General features: G+C 36.3%; 1 protein-coding gene across 3 annotated transcripts in view; it reads right to left on the reverse strand.

Moving 5' to 3' along the window:
* VPS8 (VPS8 subunit of CORVET complex) overlaps positions 1–21,351 on the reverse strand; it is a 205,136-nt gene that overhangs the window by 96,106 nt on the left and 87,679 nt on the right. For all 3 annotated transcript variants that reach the window (XM_069472823.1, XM_069472821.1, XM_069472822.1), the window contains 8 exons: positions 20,928–21,000; positions 20,509–20,628; positions 15,611–15,682; positions 11,054–11,173; positions 9,881–9,937; positions 7,479–7,561; positions 6,278–6,362; positions 5,344–5,442 (listed from right to left, as the gene is read on the reverse strand). In XM_069472823.1, coding sequence (XP_069328924.1) covers positions 5,344–5,442; positions 6,278–6,362; positions 7,479–7,561; positions 9,881–9,937; positions 11,054–11,173; positions 15,611–15,682; positions 20,509–20,628; positions 20,928–21,000 — 709 coding nt within the window. The remainder of the gene's footprint in view (positions 1–5,343; positions 5,443–6,277; positions 6,363–7,478; positions 7,562–9,880; positions 9,938–11,053; positions 11,174–15,610; positions 15,683–20,508; positions 20,629–20,927; positions 21,001–21,351) is intronic.

The raw sequence follows: 21,351 nt of genomic DNA on the forward strand, positions 1-21,351 counted from the left end.
ACCATGATACATGGCTAAAATGCAAAAATTGAATGTATACCAACATATTATATTATCAAATAAAACTTAGACAAGTTATTATGACTATGATATTCATGATATATCTAGTAACTATTGTGTTAAGTAGTATTTGTAGATTAATAACTAGCTGACACAAAAAAACTGTAGTTTACACTACTTTAACACATCTCCAAAGAGAGAAGATATAACTAATCAATATCACAGAAAAGAAGATATTATTGCTGATCTGCAGAAATTAAAAAGCTATGAAACAATTAATTTATGTCAAGAATTTGGAAATTTAGACAAAATGGAAAAATTCCTAGAAAGTATAATTTAATAAACTGACTTCAGAACAAATATTAATACCATTAACAACAGCATTAAAAATATGAAGTTGTGACAGTAAATCTAACAAGGATTGAAAATCTCTACAGAGAACATTATAAAACTTTATAGAAAGATCTTAAATAAAGGGTTACAGATGAGAAGACCCAATATTGTCAACATTGTCAGTTATCTTCAAAATGATTGACAGATTCAATGCAAGGCCTGTCAGAATCACAAAGTTAAAAAAAATTTTGTGAAATTTGATTAGCTGATTCTAAAATATATTTGAAAGTATAAAATGTCAACATAGCCAAGAAAGACTGCAAGACTTTATTACATAGCAACATTATTTAAAATAGTGTTGGCTGGGCATGGTGGCTCATACTTGCAATGCAAGCACTTTGCAAGGCTGAGGCAGGAGGATCGCTTGAGCCTAGGAGCTTGAGACCAGCCTGGGCAACATAGCAAGATCCCATCTTTAAAAAAAAAATAGTCGGGTGTGGTGGTGTGGGCCTGTGATCCCAGCTACTCAGGAGGTTGAGGCCGGAGAATCACTTGAGCCCAGGAGTTCGAGGATGCAGTGGGCTATGATTGTGGCCACTGCACTCTAGCCTGGGCAACACAATGAGACCCTGTCTCTTAAAAAAAATAAATTAAATAATGTGATTGGTGTGGTACAGATGCAGAGACAGACAAACCAATGAAACAGAAGATAGCCCGGAAAAACAGACCAAATGTATATAGCTCCTTGATATGAAAAAGGTAGCACTACTGAGCAACAGGAAAACACAACCGTTTAATATAACTGCTGCTGGGAAAAATGGGCATCTGTATTCTAAAAAATTAACTGGACCTCACACTATGTACAAAAATTTCTTTGAAGTGGACCTCAGGTCTAAAAATTAAAAAAAAAAAAACAAGAAAGAAAAGAGGAAATACAGAGGAGGAAAAATGATTATTTTGTCTACTTAAAAATAATAAAAAAAACCCTTTTCTTAAAAAGAGCCATAAAAAGACTGAAAGGAAAAGCCACGGGGGGGAGAAGATATTTGCAATACATATCACTGAAAAAAGACTAACATGCACAATACATAAAGAAATCCTACAACTCAGTAAGAGACATTTAAATGAAAAATGAGCAAAAGATTTCAACACGCACTTCACAAAAGAGAAAAAAATTTTTTTTTTATTTCAGTATATTACAGGGGTACAAACATTTTGGTTACATGTTATGACTTTGCCACACCCAAGCCATGATTTGAGGCATGCCCTTTCCCCCCCACAATGCTCATTGGATCCATTAGTTGTGAGTTTACTCACCCCCAACACCCCAACGGATATTACTACTGTGTGAGCACCTTAGTGTTGATCAGTCAGTGCCAATTTGACGGCGAGTACATGTGGTGCCTATTCTTCCATTCTTGTAATACCTCACTTTGGAGGATGGGCTCAAGCTCTATCCAGGAAAATATAAGAGGTGCTAGATCACTGTCGTTTTTTATAACTGAGTAGTATTCCACAGTATACATATACCATACTTTAGTAATCCACTCATGGATTGATGGGCACTTGGGTTGTTTCCACGTCCTTGCTATAGTGAATTGTGCTGCCATAAACATTTGAGTGCAGATGTCTTTATTATAGAATGACTTTTATTCCTTTGGGTAGATCCCTAATAGTGCTATTGCTGGATCAAATGGTATTTCTATTTTTGGCTCTTTGAAGTATCTCCAAATTCTTTTCCACAGAGGTTGTACTAATTTGCAGTCCCACCAGCAGTGTACAAAAGAGAAAATTTAAATAGCCAATAAATATATGAAAAGGCTGTCAATCATATTAGTAATTAAGGAAATGTAAATCTAAAACAAAATGAGATAGTATTACACATCCACTAGACTGGCAAAGTTTTAAAGTCTGGCAAGATACAGAGCCAATGGGAATTCTCATACAGTGTTGGCATCCAATGAAATTTAAAATATTAATCTCAATTAACTAGCAACTATATACCCTAGAACAGAGATTATAAATTAGCATTGATCAGAATCACTTGGAGGGCTTGTTCAAATACATTTTGCTGGGCCCCACTCTCAGAGTTTCTGATTCAGTAGGTCTGAGGTCCAGACTAAGACTTTGCATTTCTATGAAATTCTCAGCTGATGCTGGTTTGGGGATGAAACTGAAAATCCCTGCCCTAAAGAAATACATGTGGCTGTGCTCAAGATGCAAATATAAGAAAAATCAGAAACAAACTATTTTTAATAGTCAAAGACTAGAAACAAGTGAAATATCCATCAGCAGCAGAATGGATAAAATGATACATTTTCAAAATGAATACTATCCGATAAAAATGGACTGCAGCAACCACATACAACAAAATGTACAAACTTCTCAAACAAAATGTTCAGCAAAAGTAAGACAAAAAATAGAATGAAATTTCATTTACATACAATTCAAAACCATGCAAAACAAAAACATAAATATTTAGGGTTGCATATATATGCAATAACAGGACACAGAAAGGCAAGAAATTGTCAGAAAACCCAGGATAATGAATATATTGGGGAGGAGAGGGAAGCAAAAGATTATGATCAGAAAAGGATACATGGGAAGAGTTTGGAGTACTGAAAATATTCTATTTCTTGTTCTGGGCCTAGGATGTTTGCTTTTTAATTTTTTAAATTAAACTACATATTTATTTTATGTACTTTTCTGAATCCTTTTATATTTCAAAATAAAAAATATAAAAAAAAAACTTAATGAAACATGTTTTCTCCATATTAGAAAAACCATCTAAACTAGAAACTTGTTACCTGGAGTCCACAGACCCACTCTAATAATGGCTTTTAGGGGTCTGTGGATCCCCAAAACTATAAACAAAATTATGAATCTATGCACATGTGCAATATTACAAGGCATAGGTCCAAATCTTTCAGATTTTCAAAAGATGTCTAGAGCGCCCGAGGTGTTAAGAATCACTAAGCTATAATCTGTGTCTATTGTCAGAACACTTCATTATGATGACTTTTCCCCCAATGTATTTAATATTGATTATATTAACATTACTGAAGACACAGAAGTCCTTCAACAAAAAGTCTATATACTTGTAATTGTGGCCTTAAGAGATAATAAAAAGTTCAAGGTGAAAAAATGTGCAGATGTGCAAAAATAGTCAGCAAAAATAATTGTTGTGTAGCAAAAATACTTCTTGCTTCTCCAGCTTAAGTTTTCTGCTGAGTAATTTGTTTGCTCATTGATTAATTCATCACATTTCACATAAGGCAAAGAGATACAGCTTCATTTTTGGATGTCTGGAGCCCATGTGTTCAAACCACTGTATAATGCAGATGAGGTGAAATGAAAAATGAACCACAAAGCAAATATGCAGACTTGAAGAGGATGATGAAAAAGAACATGATATGATTAAAGGGAAAATATATAAAACTCAAAATTGGAGAAGGTCTTGGGTTCTTTTGCCAAGATACAGTCATCTTGTTGTTAGCAGGAATATGACAACATTAAATAACATATGCCATGTTCTCAATCCTATATATGAGAGTGTGGAAATTACTTCAGGCCACACATCTCATGACTGAGACTCTACCACCTTTCAAGCCAGATGTTTCACAGAAGATGCTGTTCACATTTCTGAGCTTTCTAAACTTTACAACGTTAAGGCACTAAAACGAAGTATTCACATCACATGCACGTGTCTCAGAGATCATCCTTTCTTATACTTTTCAGTAACTATAAAAACTTTTAAAACATGTTGAATAATCATATCTCTCACTACATCTCTAAATCCATCACTCGACCCTTGCTATAAGAATCTGAGAAGAATAAAAGAAACTCTGCAGATATAAATGTTACTTTGAAAACTAGGATTACCTCAGTATCTGTCTTCATTATTTTTTAATAATCAGAAATACACAATGGAATATATAAATAACATAAAAATAAACATAAAGCAGGATAGATTTCAACAAAACTGCTAGCTCCGTTGGTTTCTGAGGTAAAAGTATGTTATGAACATAAAGAAACTAAAGCGAGGAGTGAGTTTTGGGCCCCTTTTCAAAATACATTCTGATCACATGCTTTTCACACATGTAGACTCTCCATTTGGACATCTATATGCATGCTTTTTAAAAAGGACTTTTTGTTTTGACACTGTAGTCAACTCTTAAATTCTTGTAAAACAGCACGCATAAACAAAAGCAGTGAATCAGCTGACCAAGCTAGGTCAGAATCATTGTCCTGTTACATAAGGAAGGGAAAAATACCAGAGAGAAGACTCATTGCAGTAATTTTTCTAAAAGTCCATTGGGTGACTGGAGGGAATGACTCCCATCAAGTTATTAGGAAAAAAAATCCACAGTACTCTTAGAATCATTCTAAGAACTTTGTAAAAACCCACTAATATTCCCATTTGTTACTAGCTGATCGAACGTGGGCTAATTTCAGAAGTCATAACATAATAAATTGGGTGTGACATAGGCTTTAGAAATACAAATATGGGCTGGGCGTGGAGGCTCACACCTGTAATCCTAGCACTCTGGGAGGCTGAGGCGGGTGGATCATTTGAGCTCAGGAGTTCGAGACCAGCCTGAGCAAGAGCAAGACCCCATCTCTACTAAAAAAAAAAAAAAAATAGAAATTAGCCAAATAACTAAATATATATAGAAAAAATTAGCTGGGCATGGTGGTGCATGCCTGTAGTCCCAGCTACTCGGGAGGCTGAGGCAGTAGGATCGCTTGAGCCCAGGAGTTTGAGGTTGCTGTGAGCTAGGCTGACGCCATGGCACTCTAGCCCAGGCAACAGAGTGAGACTCTGTCTCAAAAAAAAAAAAAAAAAAAAAGAAATACAAATATGAAGTAGAAAAAATTATATGAAAAAAAGACTACTCCTCAATTAAATCAACTTAATAATATGATGCCTGCCATTGCTTAATTAACATAAAGTTAATTTGGGTTAAGTGATCATTCAAATAAGTTTAAAAAGTTTTATTGAATCAGTACCTCAATATGATCCATTGCTTTCTGCCATACAGACTGCTTTTCCTCTGCACTGTGTCCAGGAATGGATAAGATATTGTGAATGTAATTGAAGACTTCCTCCTGAAGAGCACAAGACAATATAATTTATCCATTCATTCACTCAAGCAATATTTAGTCACTATCTACTATCTGTACCAGTCATGGTAAACAATTATTAACATTATTTGAAGATGGAAAATTATTTAGAATAGTTAACTGATGAAAAACCAACACTAAAATGAGTAACTGTTCAAAGTTTAGGGCAGAATTTTAGAAGCAACAAACCTGTACCAATTAGTTTTGGTTTTAATTTACTAATTTTCAATGACTTAATGAGGGAATATCATACTTTTCTTTTTGGTGATCCCTGTCCACATTGTCAATTTCATCTCAAATCACTCTTACTCTTGTCTATTCTGCTCTACCTATACCTTTTTTGCTTCATCTATATGATCTCTCTATTTAGTTCCTTGAAGATGCCAATTTTTCCCCCACCTCAGGTCCTTTGTATATACTATTCCCTATCCTGGAACACTCTTCCCTTGGCTCTTTGCTTGGCTCGCTCCTCAACTTCCAAAACTCAGTTTCTATGTCGCTTTCTCTGAGATTCTTCCCCTGGCTGCTTGGGATAAGTCAGTTCCTCTAAAGTTGCACCCAGTTTCTCTCCCCCAGCACTTATCACACTTTGTAATCATATATTTGGTTTTCTTATTTACTGTCAGTTTCCATCACTAAATTGTAAGTTCCAAAATTGCAGGAACTATAGCTGTTTTAATTAACAACGCATACTTGGCTCATAGCAGTCACTCAATTAAAAACCTGGTGAATAAAGAAAACCTTGGATCAGCAAACACATTTTTTACTCAATAAGGAGGGAATACTGAGTAAGAAAGAGGAAAGCAGTCTCTTAACTCACCTCTCTCAATGGGTCACGTAAGTAGCAATCAATAATTTTGTCATATTGGTGTTCTCGTTCATACATGAATTCACAAATTTGATAGCTAGAATGTAAAAGAAAAACTTCAGTGTACCAAACAGGCAGGTGGTTATTAGCTTATTGTTTTGAAAAGTTTACTCAGACACACAGGTTAGTGTTAAAAAAAATGAATATAGTAGATGTGATTTCTACTTTTAAAGTTATGTTAGGCCAGGCGCGGTGGCTCACGCCTGTAATCCTAGCACTCTAGGAGGCCGAGGTGGGCGGATCGTTTGAGCTCAGGAGTTCTAGACCTGAGCAAGAGCGAGACCCCATCTCTACTAAAAATAGAAAGAAATTATATAGACAGCTAAAAATATATATAGAAAAAATTAGCCGGGCATGGTGGCACATGCCTGTAGTCCCAGCTACTCGGGAGGCTGAGACAGGAGGATCCCTTGAGCTCAGGAGTTTGAGGTTGCTGTGAGCTAGGCTGACGCCACGGCACTCACTCTAGCCTGGGCAACAGAGTGAGACTCTGTCTCAAAAAATAAATAAATAAATAAATAAATAAATAAAGTTATGTTAAATATCTAAGGGAGATGAGTATCTGCCATTTCTCTACCTATAGGTTTAGGTGCTGCTGAATATTATAAGAAATTTCAAAGCTAGGTACAAAAAAAATATTAAAGTAACATAAGAAATAGTCAATATGTTAGATATCAATTGATAATTTGCAAACATTTTATATAAAAGTTCTTTGTTAGAATTAAATGTCAAATAAAACATTCAACGAACTAAATAAATAGCAGTGTTAATATATCTTATTTCCTATGTCAAATTTTGCATTGTTTCTAATACACTTAAGATAATGGTCGAAAGTCTATGAAATACTATAGAAATATTAAAGAAAAAATCTAAAATAATAAAACATCATAAATTGCTATTCCACTTTCATATTAAAACAATTGTACAAACACTTCAAATTTACTCGCCAATTTCTGCAAATTTAAGTAACTTCCGGAATTCAATCAAAAGGCAAAAACTTTTGCACTTAGGGTTTTGTTATTGTCATTATTTGTTATAACCTTTCCTAATGAAAAAAGCAGGAATGCATCAATAAACTGGACTTCAAGTTAGAGAAATGTAATTAATAGTTTTATAGAAAACTAAACTAATATATGACAGTAAAACAACTTACAACTCAGCTTTTTCTGCCATACGGATGAGCCGACTCTCTTCAAATTGAACTATGCCTCCAGCCTGCAGCAATTCTAAAAGGACCTGAACATTTAAAACAAATGAATGAGAACACTTTGGAATTTACTAGCTCTTTAAGAGTGCATTCAGCCATGCAGACCATAATTTTTATTTTTTTTCTTTTGCTTTCTTACTTGATGATATTTTGGCTTGCTTTCACGTATGCAAGGGGTAGACAGACATTATAATGTTGATCATATTGTAGTTATGTCTTAGAAAAAGATCAATGGCTCTGCTTTTTAAACATGGAAGGAATGCCACAGTGTTTGCAAATAAGCCCTTAAAACAGTGAACTGACCCGCCACTAAGCTGAATATGTCTGCAAATATCCTTTTAAGAAGTCAGTTTTTGTCCTACTTCTAGATCTTTTTTTTTTTTTTGAGACAGAGTCTCACTCCATTGCCCAGGCTACAGTATCATGGCGTCAGCCTAGCTCACAGCAACCTCAAACTCCTGGGCTCAAGCGATCTTCCTGCCTCAGCCTCCCGAGTAGCTGGGACTACAGGCATGTGCCACCATGCCCGGCTAATTTTTTCTATACATATTTTTAGTTGTCCATATAATTTCTTTTTATTTTTAGTAGAGACGGGGTCTCACTCTTGCTCAGGCTGGTCTAGAACTCCTGAGCTCAAATGATCCACCCGCCTCAGCCTCCCAGAGTGCTAGGATTACAGGCGTGAGCCACCGTGCCCGGCCCATCTTATGGCTCTTTAAAAATCTGTCATCCACAGGTAGTATCCACGCTTACATGTTAAATTTTTAAAATTAACCATTGAGATTTTTTCATAGCAGCACTTTTCAAAATAGGCAAAAGGTAGAAAGTATCAAAATGTCCATCAATGGACGAATGGATAAACAAAATGTGGCATAAACATACAATGGAATATTATTTAGCCTTAAAAATGAAGAAAATTCTCATACATGCCACAACATGGATGAACCTTGAACACACTATACTAAGTGACATAAGCCAAACACAAAAAGACAAATGCTAAATGATTGCATCAATACTTTCATGAGATATCTACAGTAGTCAAACTCATAAACACAGAAAGCACAATGGTAGTTGCCAGGGGCTCGGGGAGGAGAGCATAAGGAGTTACTGTTTAATGGGTATGGTGATTCAGTTTGAGAAGATGAAAAATTTCCTGAGATGGATGGTAATGATGATTGCACAACAATGTGAATGCCGCTGAATTGTACACTTAAAAATGGTAAATTTTATGTGATGTATATTTTACCACAATAAAATAAAACAAAAATATTGGGGTTCATATAATTAATTTTTACCAAACTAAGTGGCTGAAATGAGGGAGTCCACATTACTATTTGTATTCAATGTAATTTAAGAGTTAACTAAGGGATGAAAAATTACCTATGAGGTACAATGTACACTACACTCAGGTCATGGATACACCAAAAGCTCAGACTCCACCACTATATAATAAATAAACATGGCAGATTTCAACTTGTACCCCTTAAATCTATTTTTTTTAAAAAATTAAAAAAAAAAAAAAAACAGTGACCAAAATTTTAGCAGCTGTTCTCTTTCCTAAGATAGTCTGCACAGTCACCGGGCAACAGCTATGCAAAGAAAGGGGTCACTATTGCTATCCTGTGGTCTTTAGCTGAGTTTCAACTTCCCAGCTGTGCATTGTTACCATAAAAAAATCAGCACAGCTCTCAAAGTACTTAATTTTTAGTTTACTTACCTGACCAAGTCTGGCTATCAATATTAAATGGGTTGACACTCTGCTCACAATTACAGTGGGTAAGCTTTTAAAGAATCCTACTCCTAGAAAGGACCCTCAAGAAAGTGGCATAAATAGAAAGAAGTGGTAATCAGACAGTTATGATTTCACAATAACTAGTGGAGGAAGAGATGAATTCTAGTGTCCAGAATGGTCATCCCTAATGCAGTGGGGTTTCAGGGCACTCTCAAAAGTTGAGTGTGCCAATGCTCAGGATCCTGCAGCTTTTCTGCTTCAGGACCATAGCAGCTATCAGGTTACCAGATCAATGACACTGAAGGAATGCAGGGTATAAACAAGTGCTAACCGTGGCTATGTAACGCAGAAGGATAAAGTATTCTCTTTGACGTCACAGTGGATGTGAGACAGTCCAGTCTACCTAGGAATGTAGGTTGATACAAGCTCCTTGTAATCGTACTTCCAACAACCATCCACTCTATTTTCTGGTTGCCACTAACTTTAGCTTAGTATTAGGGTTTGGCACAAGTGATTTCCCCCTTATGTCTAGTGAGGTCTAGCACAGAAGAGTTTTTTCCAGCTTACTCTGTCTTTTTTCCCATGCTTTAGCAAAAACAGTTCTAGTAGTTCATACCTGCTGTCTTTCAGAGTGTCGGGAGTCATCGTCAGGACTACAGAGAAATTCAAGGACCTGGCCAAAGAAAAAGTATTTTTTATTTGATACCAGCACTCAAGTCATAACACTGTCATAATAAAAACAACAATTATCCTTTTAATATCACCAATTTGTTCCCATTCAACTATAACAAATACCACAGGTGTATAATACCTCCCCAACTGACTGGCCTAGTACATGAAACATCACGCTCAGGTATGCAAACAATTTAATATGTGTCTCATACACATATTTCTATACTTCTAGAAACATAACTAGAAGGTAGTGTTATCTATATACCTTATCTTTAAGTTCCCTGATACCATGGACCAAAAAAAGCCTGGACTTAGGAGTCAGGCCACTTGAATTTGAATACTAACCTTATTAATACTTAACAAGAACATTTATTGCTAAGAATAATAATAATACTTACAAGTATGACCTTGGATAAATTACTTAATCTCTCCAGGCTTTAGTTTCTTTATATGTAAAATGGAGATAACTGTTCCTATTTCAGAGCTGTTGGGAGGACTGAGTTCACATATACATATAAATAAAGCTTTGGAACAATGCCTGCCACTGTAAAGTGCTCAGTAAATGCTAGTCATTATTAGCTACTTTCTCTAGTCAAAAAATACTTTCTTTGCCACCTATCAATATGTAGAAAACATTTAACTGGAATTAGTAGGTATCTTCAGAGTCAAAGTCATTTGTAAGTAAATTCAGATTTTCTAAAAGTAATCTCTTCTTCAGTTGTTGGTCATCATAGTCTTACTACCAGTGAGATAGGGGTACTTAAATTGGAAAATTCTTGTGCAAAGAATTCTAGGCGATTTAGATCAACAGAATAATTGAGAGAACAGAATTCTCTATAAACCAATCTCTCACAAAACCATACTCCCATGATACCAGGTTACTAAGCGAAATCATACTACCTGGAACACATCATTAAGAGAGAGAGAGAGAGAGACAGACAGACACACACACACACACACACACACACACACCCCTATTTAGATCTGAAACCTGAACAGGGCTCTCCTTCATAAGACATTTATTCAATAGTCTGTTATATTAAGAAATAGTGTAATGCAGTGAACTTTGTACAGTAAACAGAAGAAATTTCTAGTTCTCATTGTTAAAGACACTTACCTGATCAAAAAGTGTTCTATTTACGAATAAGGTATTGTCAGGCTTTGCAAGCTGCCGGGCGAGGAATGTAAAGAGACACCCTACTTGAGAGGGAGTAAAATCTGAATTCTCCACCATAACCTGATAAGCAAAAGAGACCATTTATTCAATAGACCATCTGGTTTGATGCAAAAATCCCATATACAATTAGAAGGGGAGGAAAGCCTCATTACTGAAGACTCATGAAAAGATTCTTTTATAGACTGTGCAACAATTGAGTTCAATACCATTTAGAAAAGAAATACAACTACTTGCATACTCTAACAGGGAAACAATTTAGTGGTTTTTGGCATTTTTCAAGCACAATTTGGATGAGAATGAATTGTCAGAGACGTGGATGTAGGATTTCAAAGAAATATTAATCATGTTTCCCTCAGGAATTCTTAGAGAATCCTATCAAAATTAAATTTAAACTAAATTTAAATAACCATACAAAAATCTGTCCATCCACAAAGGAAGAAGAGAGCTGCTTTGGGGTTTAAAAGTAAGATAACCTGAGAGTGAAGGTATCCCAGAAAAGAAGTCAGCTATTGCACACATCAATAAAGTGAATGGCTTCTGCCGTGTCCACAAATAGTTGCGTGAACAGATGGTTTTGTATAATGGGCTTTTTACAATCACACACAGTTATCAAATCACAGTCATTCCAGTGCTTTAACTCAGCTCTCATCTCCTGAGTACCCACTATGTGTAAGATTCTATGGTGCCTTTAAGGGAATTAGGAGCTAGAAAGAAAGGAGAGACAGATAAACAAATCTTAAATAAAAGGTATAATGTGATTAGTGCTATTTATAAAGGCAGAAATGATCATGGAAGCACAGTGGAAAAAATTTAGTTCAACTGGTTAGAGAGGGAATTTGAAAAGAAACGAGAAAAATAGCTTTTAAGCCAAGTTTTAAAGCCCAAGCAGAACCTTTGACAGGAGAAATGTCAGCAGAGAGGGTAAACCTAGCAGAGAGAAGAGTATGATCAAAAGCGTGGACACGGGAAAATACGAGCTTGTTAGGGGGAACTAGAATCTTTAATAGAATGCAGCAGCATGCAAAAGGAGGGAAAAATTAGACTGAAAGAAAAGATTCGGCCTCAAATGTTAGCCTAAGGAATCTGGAATTTATTCCATAGAAGACTTGGGAGCTAATAAAGGTGTTCAACTCGGGGAGTTGATTATGGTCTGTACTGTGCTTAGGGAAATTATCCTGTCAGCAATGTACGGGGTAAAGTAACGGAAGGAAGAAACAGAAGGCAGGGAGACCAAGATGCAAGTCACTGCAGGGGTCCAGGGGAGAGATGAAAGGTTTCTGAACTAGAGCAGAATAATGAAAATGGAAGGAGGAACAGGTGCAAAAGATACTGCAGGGAGAGGGGAAACAGACAAGCCTTCCTATGGGTGGAAACATTTGGTTAAAGGAGCAATAAAAAATGGCAGATTTTGAGTCTGATTGGCAGGTGGGATAACGATGCCATTAACAAAGAGAGAATGTAGAAGTCTGGAAAGGAAGATCCCATATTGCTTTGGGCTTGCAGAATTCATGGGCTGACTCTACAACAAATCCATGTATAGTACCCTGGCACATCTATTAAAAAGTCCCAAGTTCCCTCCTTCCATCCTCCATTCAATTATAAAGTATGATTTCTCCCATTGTAAAAAATTTCCTAGCTTTTGACCTACCTCTTCTTACTTTGCTAACAGTATATACCTTTCTTTTACCCTTCCTGCTTTTAGTCCAGTAATCTACTGGCATCAATTACTAGAGTATGTGGATATCTCGAGTTACAAAAAACTCTCTCACAGACACACACACACACACACACACACACACAAATTCCAACTTATAATATTCAAAGAGCTTTCTTAGCTTTGAAGAACTCAGTCATCACTCCTATTCAGTCTGCAGGTCCCTTTTCCAGGACTCAACTCTTGGGGTTCAGCTAGTGCTCTTCTCTATCTTTAGCCCTTCTTTTTGCTCTATAAGTGTAAACTCTTAAATTGTCTCATACCATACATATCTTTTGAGAAAATAGCTCTAATCCAGAGCCAATTCCTTTGCCACCTCAGTGAGTGTCTAACTGGTTATCATCCTGCAAAGTCTAGTCTATTTCCTCTCTATGACCTATTTCAGAGACCATGCCTACAAAATTTTCTGGGCAATCTTGTAAAAAGTCACACATTCAGTTTTTCTCCTGTCTGCAGCTACTCTGCATACGAAATAATGCTCATTTTCCTGTTCTCTGGTCACTGCCCATACTCCTACTCTCACTGGATCCTCAGAAGTACGTTTTAACAAATTACTACACCTCTAGAAGCAGAAATGAGAAAAATAATCTCAAAAGTTCATTCTTCATTGACCCAATGTAAATATTTTGAAAACCATATAAAAGAGTGCCAGTTCTCCAACAGTAATAGTTAAGTACTTTATGGAGTTTCATTTTCTGCATTTGTATCATAGTTCAATCTTAGTATAGTTTTAAATTCAAACTCCAATCTAACCAACTTACAAACATTTCCTTAAGATCTACTAGGTTCTAGGCACTGTGCTGGATATGTTCTAGGCAAGCTAAAACAATGACCTAAAAAAAAAAAAATTATAATAATCATCGTGGTCTCTATCTTCAGGAAGCTCAAGTTCAGATAGGAAAATAAGTACACAGTTACAACACAGTGTGCAAAGTGTGGCATAAAATGTTGTGTAAACACAGAGAAGGAGCAACTAATCAACCTAGAAGTGTTGGAAAGGATTCAAAAAGAGTTTCTCATGAATGATATTTGAGTTAAGTCTTGGAAAATGTTTAGGAATTTGCCAGTGAAAGGGAAAGAAAAGGCACGATAGGCTGAAAGAAAAACCCCCGCAAAGAACATGAACCATGAAGACGACACAGAAAGTTTAGTGAATTCCAATAATTTGATATGGTTAAGGAGTACATAACATAGAGGACATGTGTGGGGGTGAGAAGGTGGGTAGGAGAGGGGAGCAGTTATATAGAAGTAGTCAGGGACCAGCAAGTATAGAACAATCTTTGGTGTCACGTTAAACGGTTTACATGGGTATGGCAGAAACTACTGCTTATGCTCTGACATCTATTCTCCCCTCCTAACTTAGAAACAGAACTCAGGTTTAGCTAAGCACATGGTTACCAAGAATACAGACTACGTTTCTGTCATTCGTAGCAAGCAGCTCAGGGGCCATATATCTAAGTTCGTGGCAATACGATATAAGCAGAATTGTAGTATACAACTTTTAAGAAGTTTCCTTAAAGAAAGGGAAGACTTTCTTCTACATCTCTTTCTACAGTCAGGCAAGCTAGAAGGCAGAGGTAATGGGTGGAGCCTGAGCGTTGCCATCTTGGAACAAAAGACAGAAATCACATATTAAGTATAATACTAAGACAGAAGGAACCTGCACCCTTGATAAGGTTATGAAGCACCCTACTAGATCAGGTTGCCTACTTCCAGACTTCTATGGGAAAAATAAATTCCCGTCACAAAAAGACTACTATCATTTTGAGTTTTCTCTCACTCACAGCAGAACTTAATTCCAACTGACCAACAGGGAACCACAGAAGAATATTAGGTAGAGGAGAGGCAAGATCACAAATTAAAGGATTAGGTTAAGAACAGGAAGACCATTTAAGGAAGGTTATTTTGGAAATCTAGGTGAAAATTCTCCATACTAGCCACTAGATCAACTGGCATTATCTGAGAGCCTGGCAGTCCTATTCTCATATTCATCACTGTCTATCTCACTAGGTTAATAGAGAGCTCAAATGAGATAATGTACATAAACATGCTTTGGAAATTATAAAGAACTATTATACGTGTAATACACTGATGTTATTATGCACAACTAGAAAACATTTTAATTCTGGTCTCTGGTCCAAAATAATCTAAAAGTCATTAAAAGGAAGAAACCTCCATTTTATAGCCAAATGGACAGAATGAAAACTTTAAGTTTTCAACTACAAGAGGAAACTGGCCTGCTTGAAGTCATGTAGATGAAAAGGAAAAGAACCTGTCTCTGCGTTCATTCATTAGCAACAGCAGGAATCTCAAAATAGCTTTTTACTGAATCTAATTATATTTAGATGGAGATGAACTTCTCTACGTGCCTCAAACCATTCTCAAGTGCCACCCACCATCTCAGTGGCATGGTAAAGTATGGCACTACCTTAGCAACAAAGTGATGTTGGTATGAGACAAAAGAAGATTCTTCACATTAATTATTTTCTCAAAGCACTCTGAAGTTAGTCTCTATTATTACACATAATCATATTAATATAGCAAATATCACAATATGCATTTCTCAAGAGCAGTACCCTGTATCCAGGTATCCAGTCTGAAGCCAAGACATATTAATTTTTTTAAATTCAGCTCTTGAGGACAAAGACACCATAATAAAATTTTAAGATATTTTTGCAACATATCACTTTGCTATACAAGATTATTTTGTAACCTGCTATAAAACAATTCAATTATCTTAATATAAATTTCAATATAAAGACAAGTATTCTTTGAATACTTACTTTCAACAAAATATCCACAATTCGCTGTTGATATTCTACAGCTTGCTTGTCATTTTTAAAATCTTCAAAAGTCTAAAAAGGAGAAAGAAATTTTAAAAAGGAATTACCATTTGCACATTTTAAAAGGAAACAAGTTATTGAATTCTTGTGAATAAAATCCAAGTAAATTTCCAAATAAGTTAACTATTCCTCATTAGGTTTTTTCTTTTTATTTTTAGATACAGGGTCTTGCTCTGTCAGCCAGGCTGGAGTGCAGAGGTGAAATCATAGCCTACTGTTAAACTCCTGAGCTCAAGTGATCCTCCCACCTCAGCCTCTGGAATAGCCAGGACTACAGGTGTGAGACACCATGCCTGGCAATTTTTTAATTTTTTATAGAGACAAGTCTCCTTATATTGCCCAGGCTGGTCTCAAACTCCTGAGCTCGAGCATGATCCTCCCACCTCAGACTCCCAAAGTGCTGGGATTACAGGTGTGAGCTACTGTGCCCAGCTGAGGTTTTTTCCTATACACCTTTAATGATAAGTTATTTTTAGTGAATCAAGTAGAAAGCTATAGCATTTAATATTGTATGGTATTCCAAGACTTTAACAAATCAATAAGTATCAAAATTTAAGAAGGAAAGGCAGGCAATATCCAGAGGCAAAGCAAAAGAGAACACTAGTGGCAAAAGGAAATTTGGGAGCAAAGGTTTGAGAAAAGAGGATGAAATACCACATGCTCAGCCCATTCAGTCTATGTCATTTGGAAATAACTAAGACATAGTTCATTCACTTCATGAAAAATAATTTTCATAATTTCCATGACAATTAAGAAAAAAATGATGTCCAAAGATAGGCATTTTAAAAAATTATTATGGTAAAACTGTTGAAATGTTAAAATTCTTAAGCCTATTTACACGGAATATTAATAGATATCTTATTCTCAAAACACTGTCAAGTACAGTACTTTTTATTTTATGTCCCCGCAAAAGTAGAGCCGAATATATTTTGAATATAACATGCATCAAAATAAATGATACCACCAGATTCTGTTTCGCAGTATATGATAACAAGATGTCACAAAATTATAATACCTATCACATATAGGATACATATATGAAGGAAATGAAATTGTATCCACTATCAAAAAATTGAAATGAAAATATTTACTGAATGATAGAAGACGTGAAGATCTTTCCTATGTTTTCACTTAGCACATTCGGTTCTGAGAAATGTTTAAATCCACATAGCAATTAATTGATTGCTATTTTCTTGAAACAAGAAAATGGACTACATATTGTTCCAATAGATTAAAAATAAAAAGGAATTTCACAACCATGAACTTTCAAGACTACATCATAGTTCTGTTCAAACTACAGTAACTGCTGTTCTTTAAATGGGCCCTAAATGTCCCTCAATTCCTCCAAAGTACCTTTGTTCATGCTGTTCTCTTATTAGCATGCCCTTCCCTTCCTCCTTCTGTCTGGCTTAACAAATGACTGTTGCATTATCTAAACTTTTATGGTGAAAAGTAAAATATTTTTAACTTTTTTTTCAACTAGTCTGTTTTGCTGCCAGTTAGTTCAGAAATGCCAAAAAGAGTTACCAAGGAGATTGTAGGAACTCTTAATCTGGAAGGCTCAAACAGAAGGTATTTTGATGTTTATGTGGGTTAAATATGACCCTGCCTAAAGATGAGAAGACGGATAGAAAGTCTCACAGTTCTATCTTCTGATTTATGAGCGCGCGCACACACACACACACACACACACACACCCATCCCTGTCTGTTAAAGCGAGATGTTGTTTTGCAGGTACAAACAGAAGGTACTATCTGCTAATACAAGTGCTGTTCAATTAAAATACAAAACCATGGAGGATTATTATATGTACTTAAAAACTATAGCAGTGACAGCAAGTCAAAAACAATTTCCTTAACGATCTTCCTTTTGACACCATGAAGTCACTGCTTTGAAGCACATATTAAAAGTTTGTTTCTGTAAACGTAATTAAGTGGTGACATGCTACAGTGTCGATATTATGATACAGTTAATGACATATTCTGACAGTAGTTAACAACCGCCACCAAAATGGCACATTCTTGTTAGAACATTATCATTTCACAAAGATGCTTTTAATTGTGAATGCTTGTTAGAGGAATAATATGCAAAGACACCCTAATGGAGAATTACAGTTTGTGAAGTACAAAGATAGACCTAAAACTCAAGTTCAAAGTCATGTGTGAATTTGGGCATAAAAACTTCTTTCTGTAGTACCTTAAAAATTATGGGGTTTCTGTATGATAATGATGGCAAGCTATATCCTAATCCAGGGGTGAACAAACATTCTCTGTAAAGGGCCAGATAGTAAATATTTCAGGCTTTGTGGGCTACATGTCATCTCTATCACATATTCTTCCTTTTCAGGAGGCTGATTTGCCTCCTAAAATATCATTAAAATTCTTTCACATCTTGGTATCCCTACTGTTACTGCCCAAATTCAAGCCACCATTTACTGAGATTACTAAAACAATTTGCTAACAGATCTGCTTGCCTCCAGTCTTACCTCATTTTACTCCATTTGTGTCCCCCAAGATTCATGCTGAAAACCTAATCACCAAAGTGATGGTATTAAGTGAGGCCTTCAGGAGGTGATTAGATCATGAGGGCAGAGCCCTCATGAATGAGATCAGTGCCTTTATAAAAGAGGCCCCAGAGATATCCTTTGTCCATTCCTGCCACGTGAGGACACAGTGAGAAAGTGCTATTCTGTGAACCAGGAAGTGGGCCCTCAGCAGATAAGACTGCCAGTGCTTTGATCTTGGACTTCCAGTCTCCAGAACTGTGAGAAATAAATTTCTGTTGCTTACGAGCCACCCAGTCTATGGTATTTTGTTACAGCAGCCCAAACCAACTAAGACACTAGAGTCAGAGGGATTCTTTCAAAAGTACAAATCATGATATTTCTCTTCCTAAAAGGCTTCAATGGTTATCTACTGCTGTAGTATAAAGTCCAAATTTCTTACTACAGATTGCAGGAATCTGTGTTTGCCTACTTCTCTGTATTTGTTTCTCTTTGCACTTTTCCTTACACTTAAAGATGCAGCCATACTGATTTTTTTTCAGTTACTTGAATACACATTTCTCTGTCTCATTTCCAGGCCTTTTTACATATTCTGCTCTTCTGCCTACAATATTTTTCCCTACCCTTCACCTAACTAACTTCTACTCATTCTTTGAGACTCAGAATGGAGTCATTTCATTCAAGAAACCTTCCTTAACCCCCCATTAGGTGCCCCTCATAAGTGTTCCTATACCATCCTGCACTTCGCCTAAGGCATGTACTGTACTGTGCTATAATTACTTATCTACAAGTCTGAATCCACTTTCTTCACAAGGGCAGGGTTCTATCCTGTCAGCCAAAGTTGCAGCCCCCAATTAAGATAGTACGTAGCATAGACTGTATATGCACATATTTGTCAAGCAAATGAAAGAGAGATTGCTTTGCAGCCTTACTATAAATCCCAGTATCATAATTCAGATATCAGCATAATTCCAAATGTGGTTTAGTGCTATCAATACCCTGAAAAAAGTGAAAATCAGGTAAAATTCTTTGTTTTCCCCATCGCTCTTTCCAAACCCTCTGCCCCACCATGTCCTGGTTTTGTTTTGTTTTTTTTCCTACTTGTCAGCCACCAAGTACCCTTATGTTTTCCTCTAGACATCTAAGGTTTCCTAAAATAACTAGATCTAATTTCCAGTTGTAAGTTTCTTTTTCCTTCATCCTATGAAATTAAAGTTACTACTCCTAAGGTCAGATTTTCAAATTAAACTAATTCAAACTATAATATAATAACCTCCTCATGAGTACTTACCTTTTAAAAATAATTTAAAAGTTTATTACGCTACTGTTATAAAAGTAGTATATGCTCATTCATTAGGGAAATTTGCTCCCTCTCAGAGTTAATCGCTATTAATATTTAGGTATATTTCCATCCTGTCTTTTCTCTCCAAATACTGTGTATATATGTCTGTGTTGTACATATTTGTGAGCCTGCTGCTTTTACTAAACACTATAATATAAGCATTTTTCCATATTATCAAAGGCTTTTAAAAAACCAGCTAAAATACTGTTTTTTTTAATTGGGAAGATACATCATCTTTTTTTTTTTTCCCTGAGGTGGAATCTCGCCCTATCACCTGGGTTAGAGTGCCGTGGCATCAGTCTAGCTCACAGCAACCTCAAATTCCTGGGCTCAAGCGACTCTCCTGCCTCAGCCTCCCCAAGTAGCTGGGACTACAGGTGCATGCCACCATGCCCGGCTAATTTTTCTATTTTTAGTAGAGACGGGGTCTTGCTCTTGCTCAGGCTGGTCTCGAACTCCTGACCTCAAGTGATCCTCCCGCTTCGGCCTCCCAGAGTGCCAGGATTACAGGTGTGAGCCACCGTGCCTGGCCGATACATCATGTTTTATGTAACTATTCCCCTAGGGGCATCTTCACAGATAACCTGGTTACCCAGATTCATCTCTAATTAAACATACATAAGAGTGTTTTTTCAGCAAAAAGCTTCCCTGTTCCATTTCAACTCCAGTTATTTCCACTATCATCACCACCACATCTCCTTCAGGGCCTTCTCCCACATTTAGTATGCCAGGTAATATAATTTATGAAATCAGAGATGCACACTGCTTGCTTTAACTTTTTGATGGGGGGGAGTCCTGGAGGAAGGAAGGGAGATAAAGAACTAGAGAGAAAATATGGGTAGCACAACAAAATCAAACATTTGAAACCCTGACTTACTGCTAGGGCATAACAACTGTACCTGCACAGGGATTATTATTTTTCTTTCCTCATAGTAAAAAAAAATATTATTTCCCTGGCTCCTTTGAAAACCTTAAAATCAGACTATCTCTTACCAGTGCCAATACATTTAGAAATTCTCTTGTGTCAAAATGTAGTAAAGTCCGAACATAAGGATAGATTTCTTCCTCAGGGGAAGCTTCTGCTGAATGCAGGCGAATTAGAAATTCAAAAACCTGCAAGTTGAAAAAGAAAGTTGATTATTTTCTCATCTTACAAAGTATCTTGCTGAAGCAGTGATTCCCATTTGGATAAAATAAAGGCAGGCTGAATTCAGTTTAAATTACTATTATGTTATAAGTTCTCACCTAAATCCTCTCTCAGCTAAAATTATTGACTTTAGTGACAGTATATATGTGCTCTCCTATCATAGGTGATAGCTTCTGACCCAGGGATGATCCTCAACAGTAATTTGTCTTCAGTACGTTTTAACAAGAGATACAGATAGTAAAAATGCTATGAAAATGGTACCAACCTGATTTTTAACCAAAGGAACAAGATCTTCAGGGATGTCACCAAGGGGATAGGCACGACCTGCTAGACAACAGCTAGAAAAAAGAATGAGAATAGATTTGGTGACAAGTGAGGAACATGTTGTTTTTCAAACTTGAGAAATTAGTTTGATTTTTAAGCAGACTCAGCTTTTGTCAGTTAGGTCAAGTTCCAAATCAGAGCAAGCTGACACCCAGTTCAGAAAATGTGGGCAAGAGAAAGGATAGTGAAGTAGTAACACACCCTATGATTGAGTAAGAGCTTTTGTTTCTTTATGTTTCCTTAGAAACAGCCATGCTGCACTAAAGGGGCAAGAAGGACAGACTAAAGGTCTCATACCTAGCATCTAGAAAGGAACTAATGGCAATATTGAACTATGATTTACCTGTTACAAGCCTGATGCTCTC

Source organism: Eulemur rufifrons, chromosome 7 (assembly GCF_041146395.1).
Source record: "Eulemur rufifrons isolate Redbay chromosome 7, OSU_ERuf_1, whole genome shotgun sequence".
Taxonomy (NCBI): Eukaryota; Metazoa; Chordata; class Mammalia; order Primates; family Lemuridae; genus Eulemur; species Eulemur rufifrons.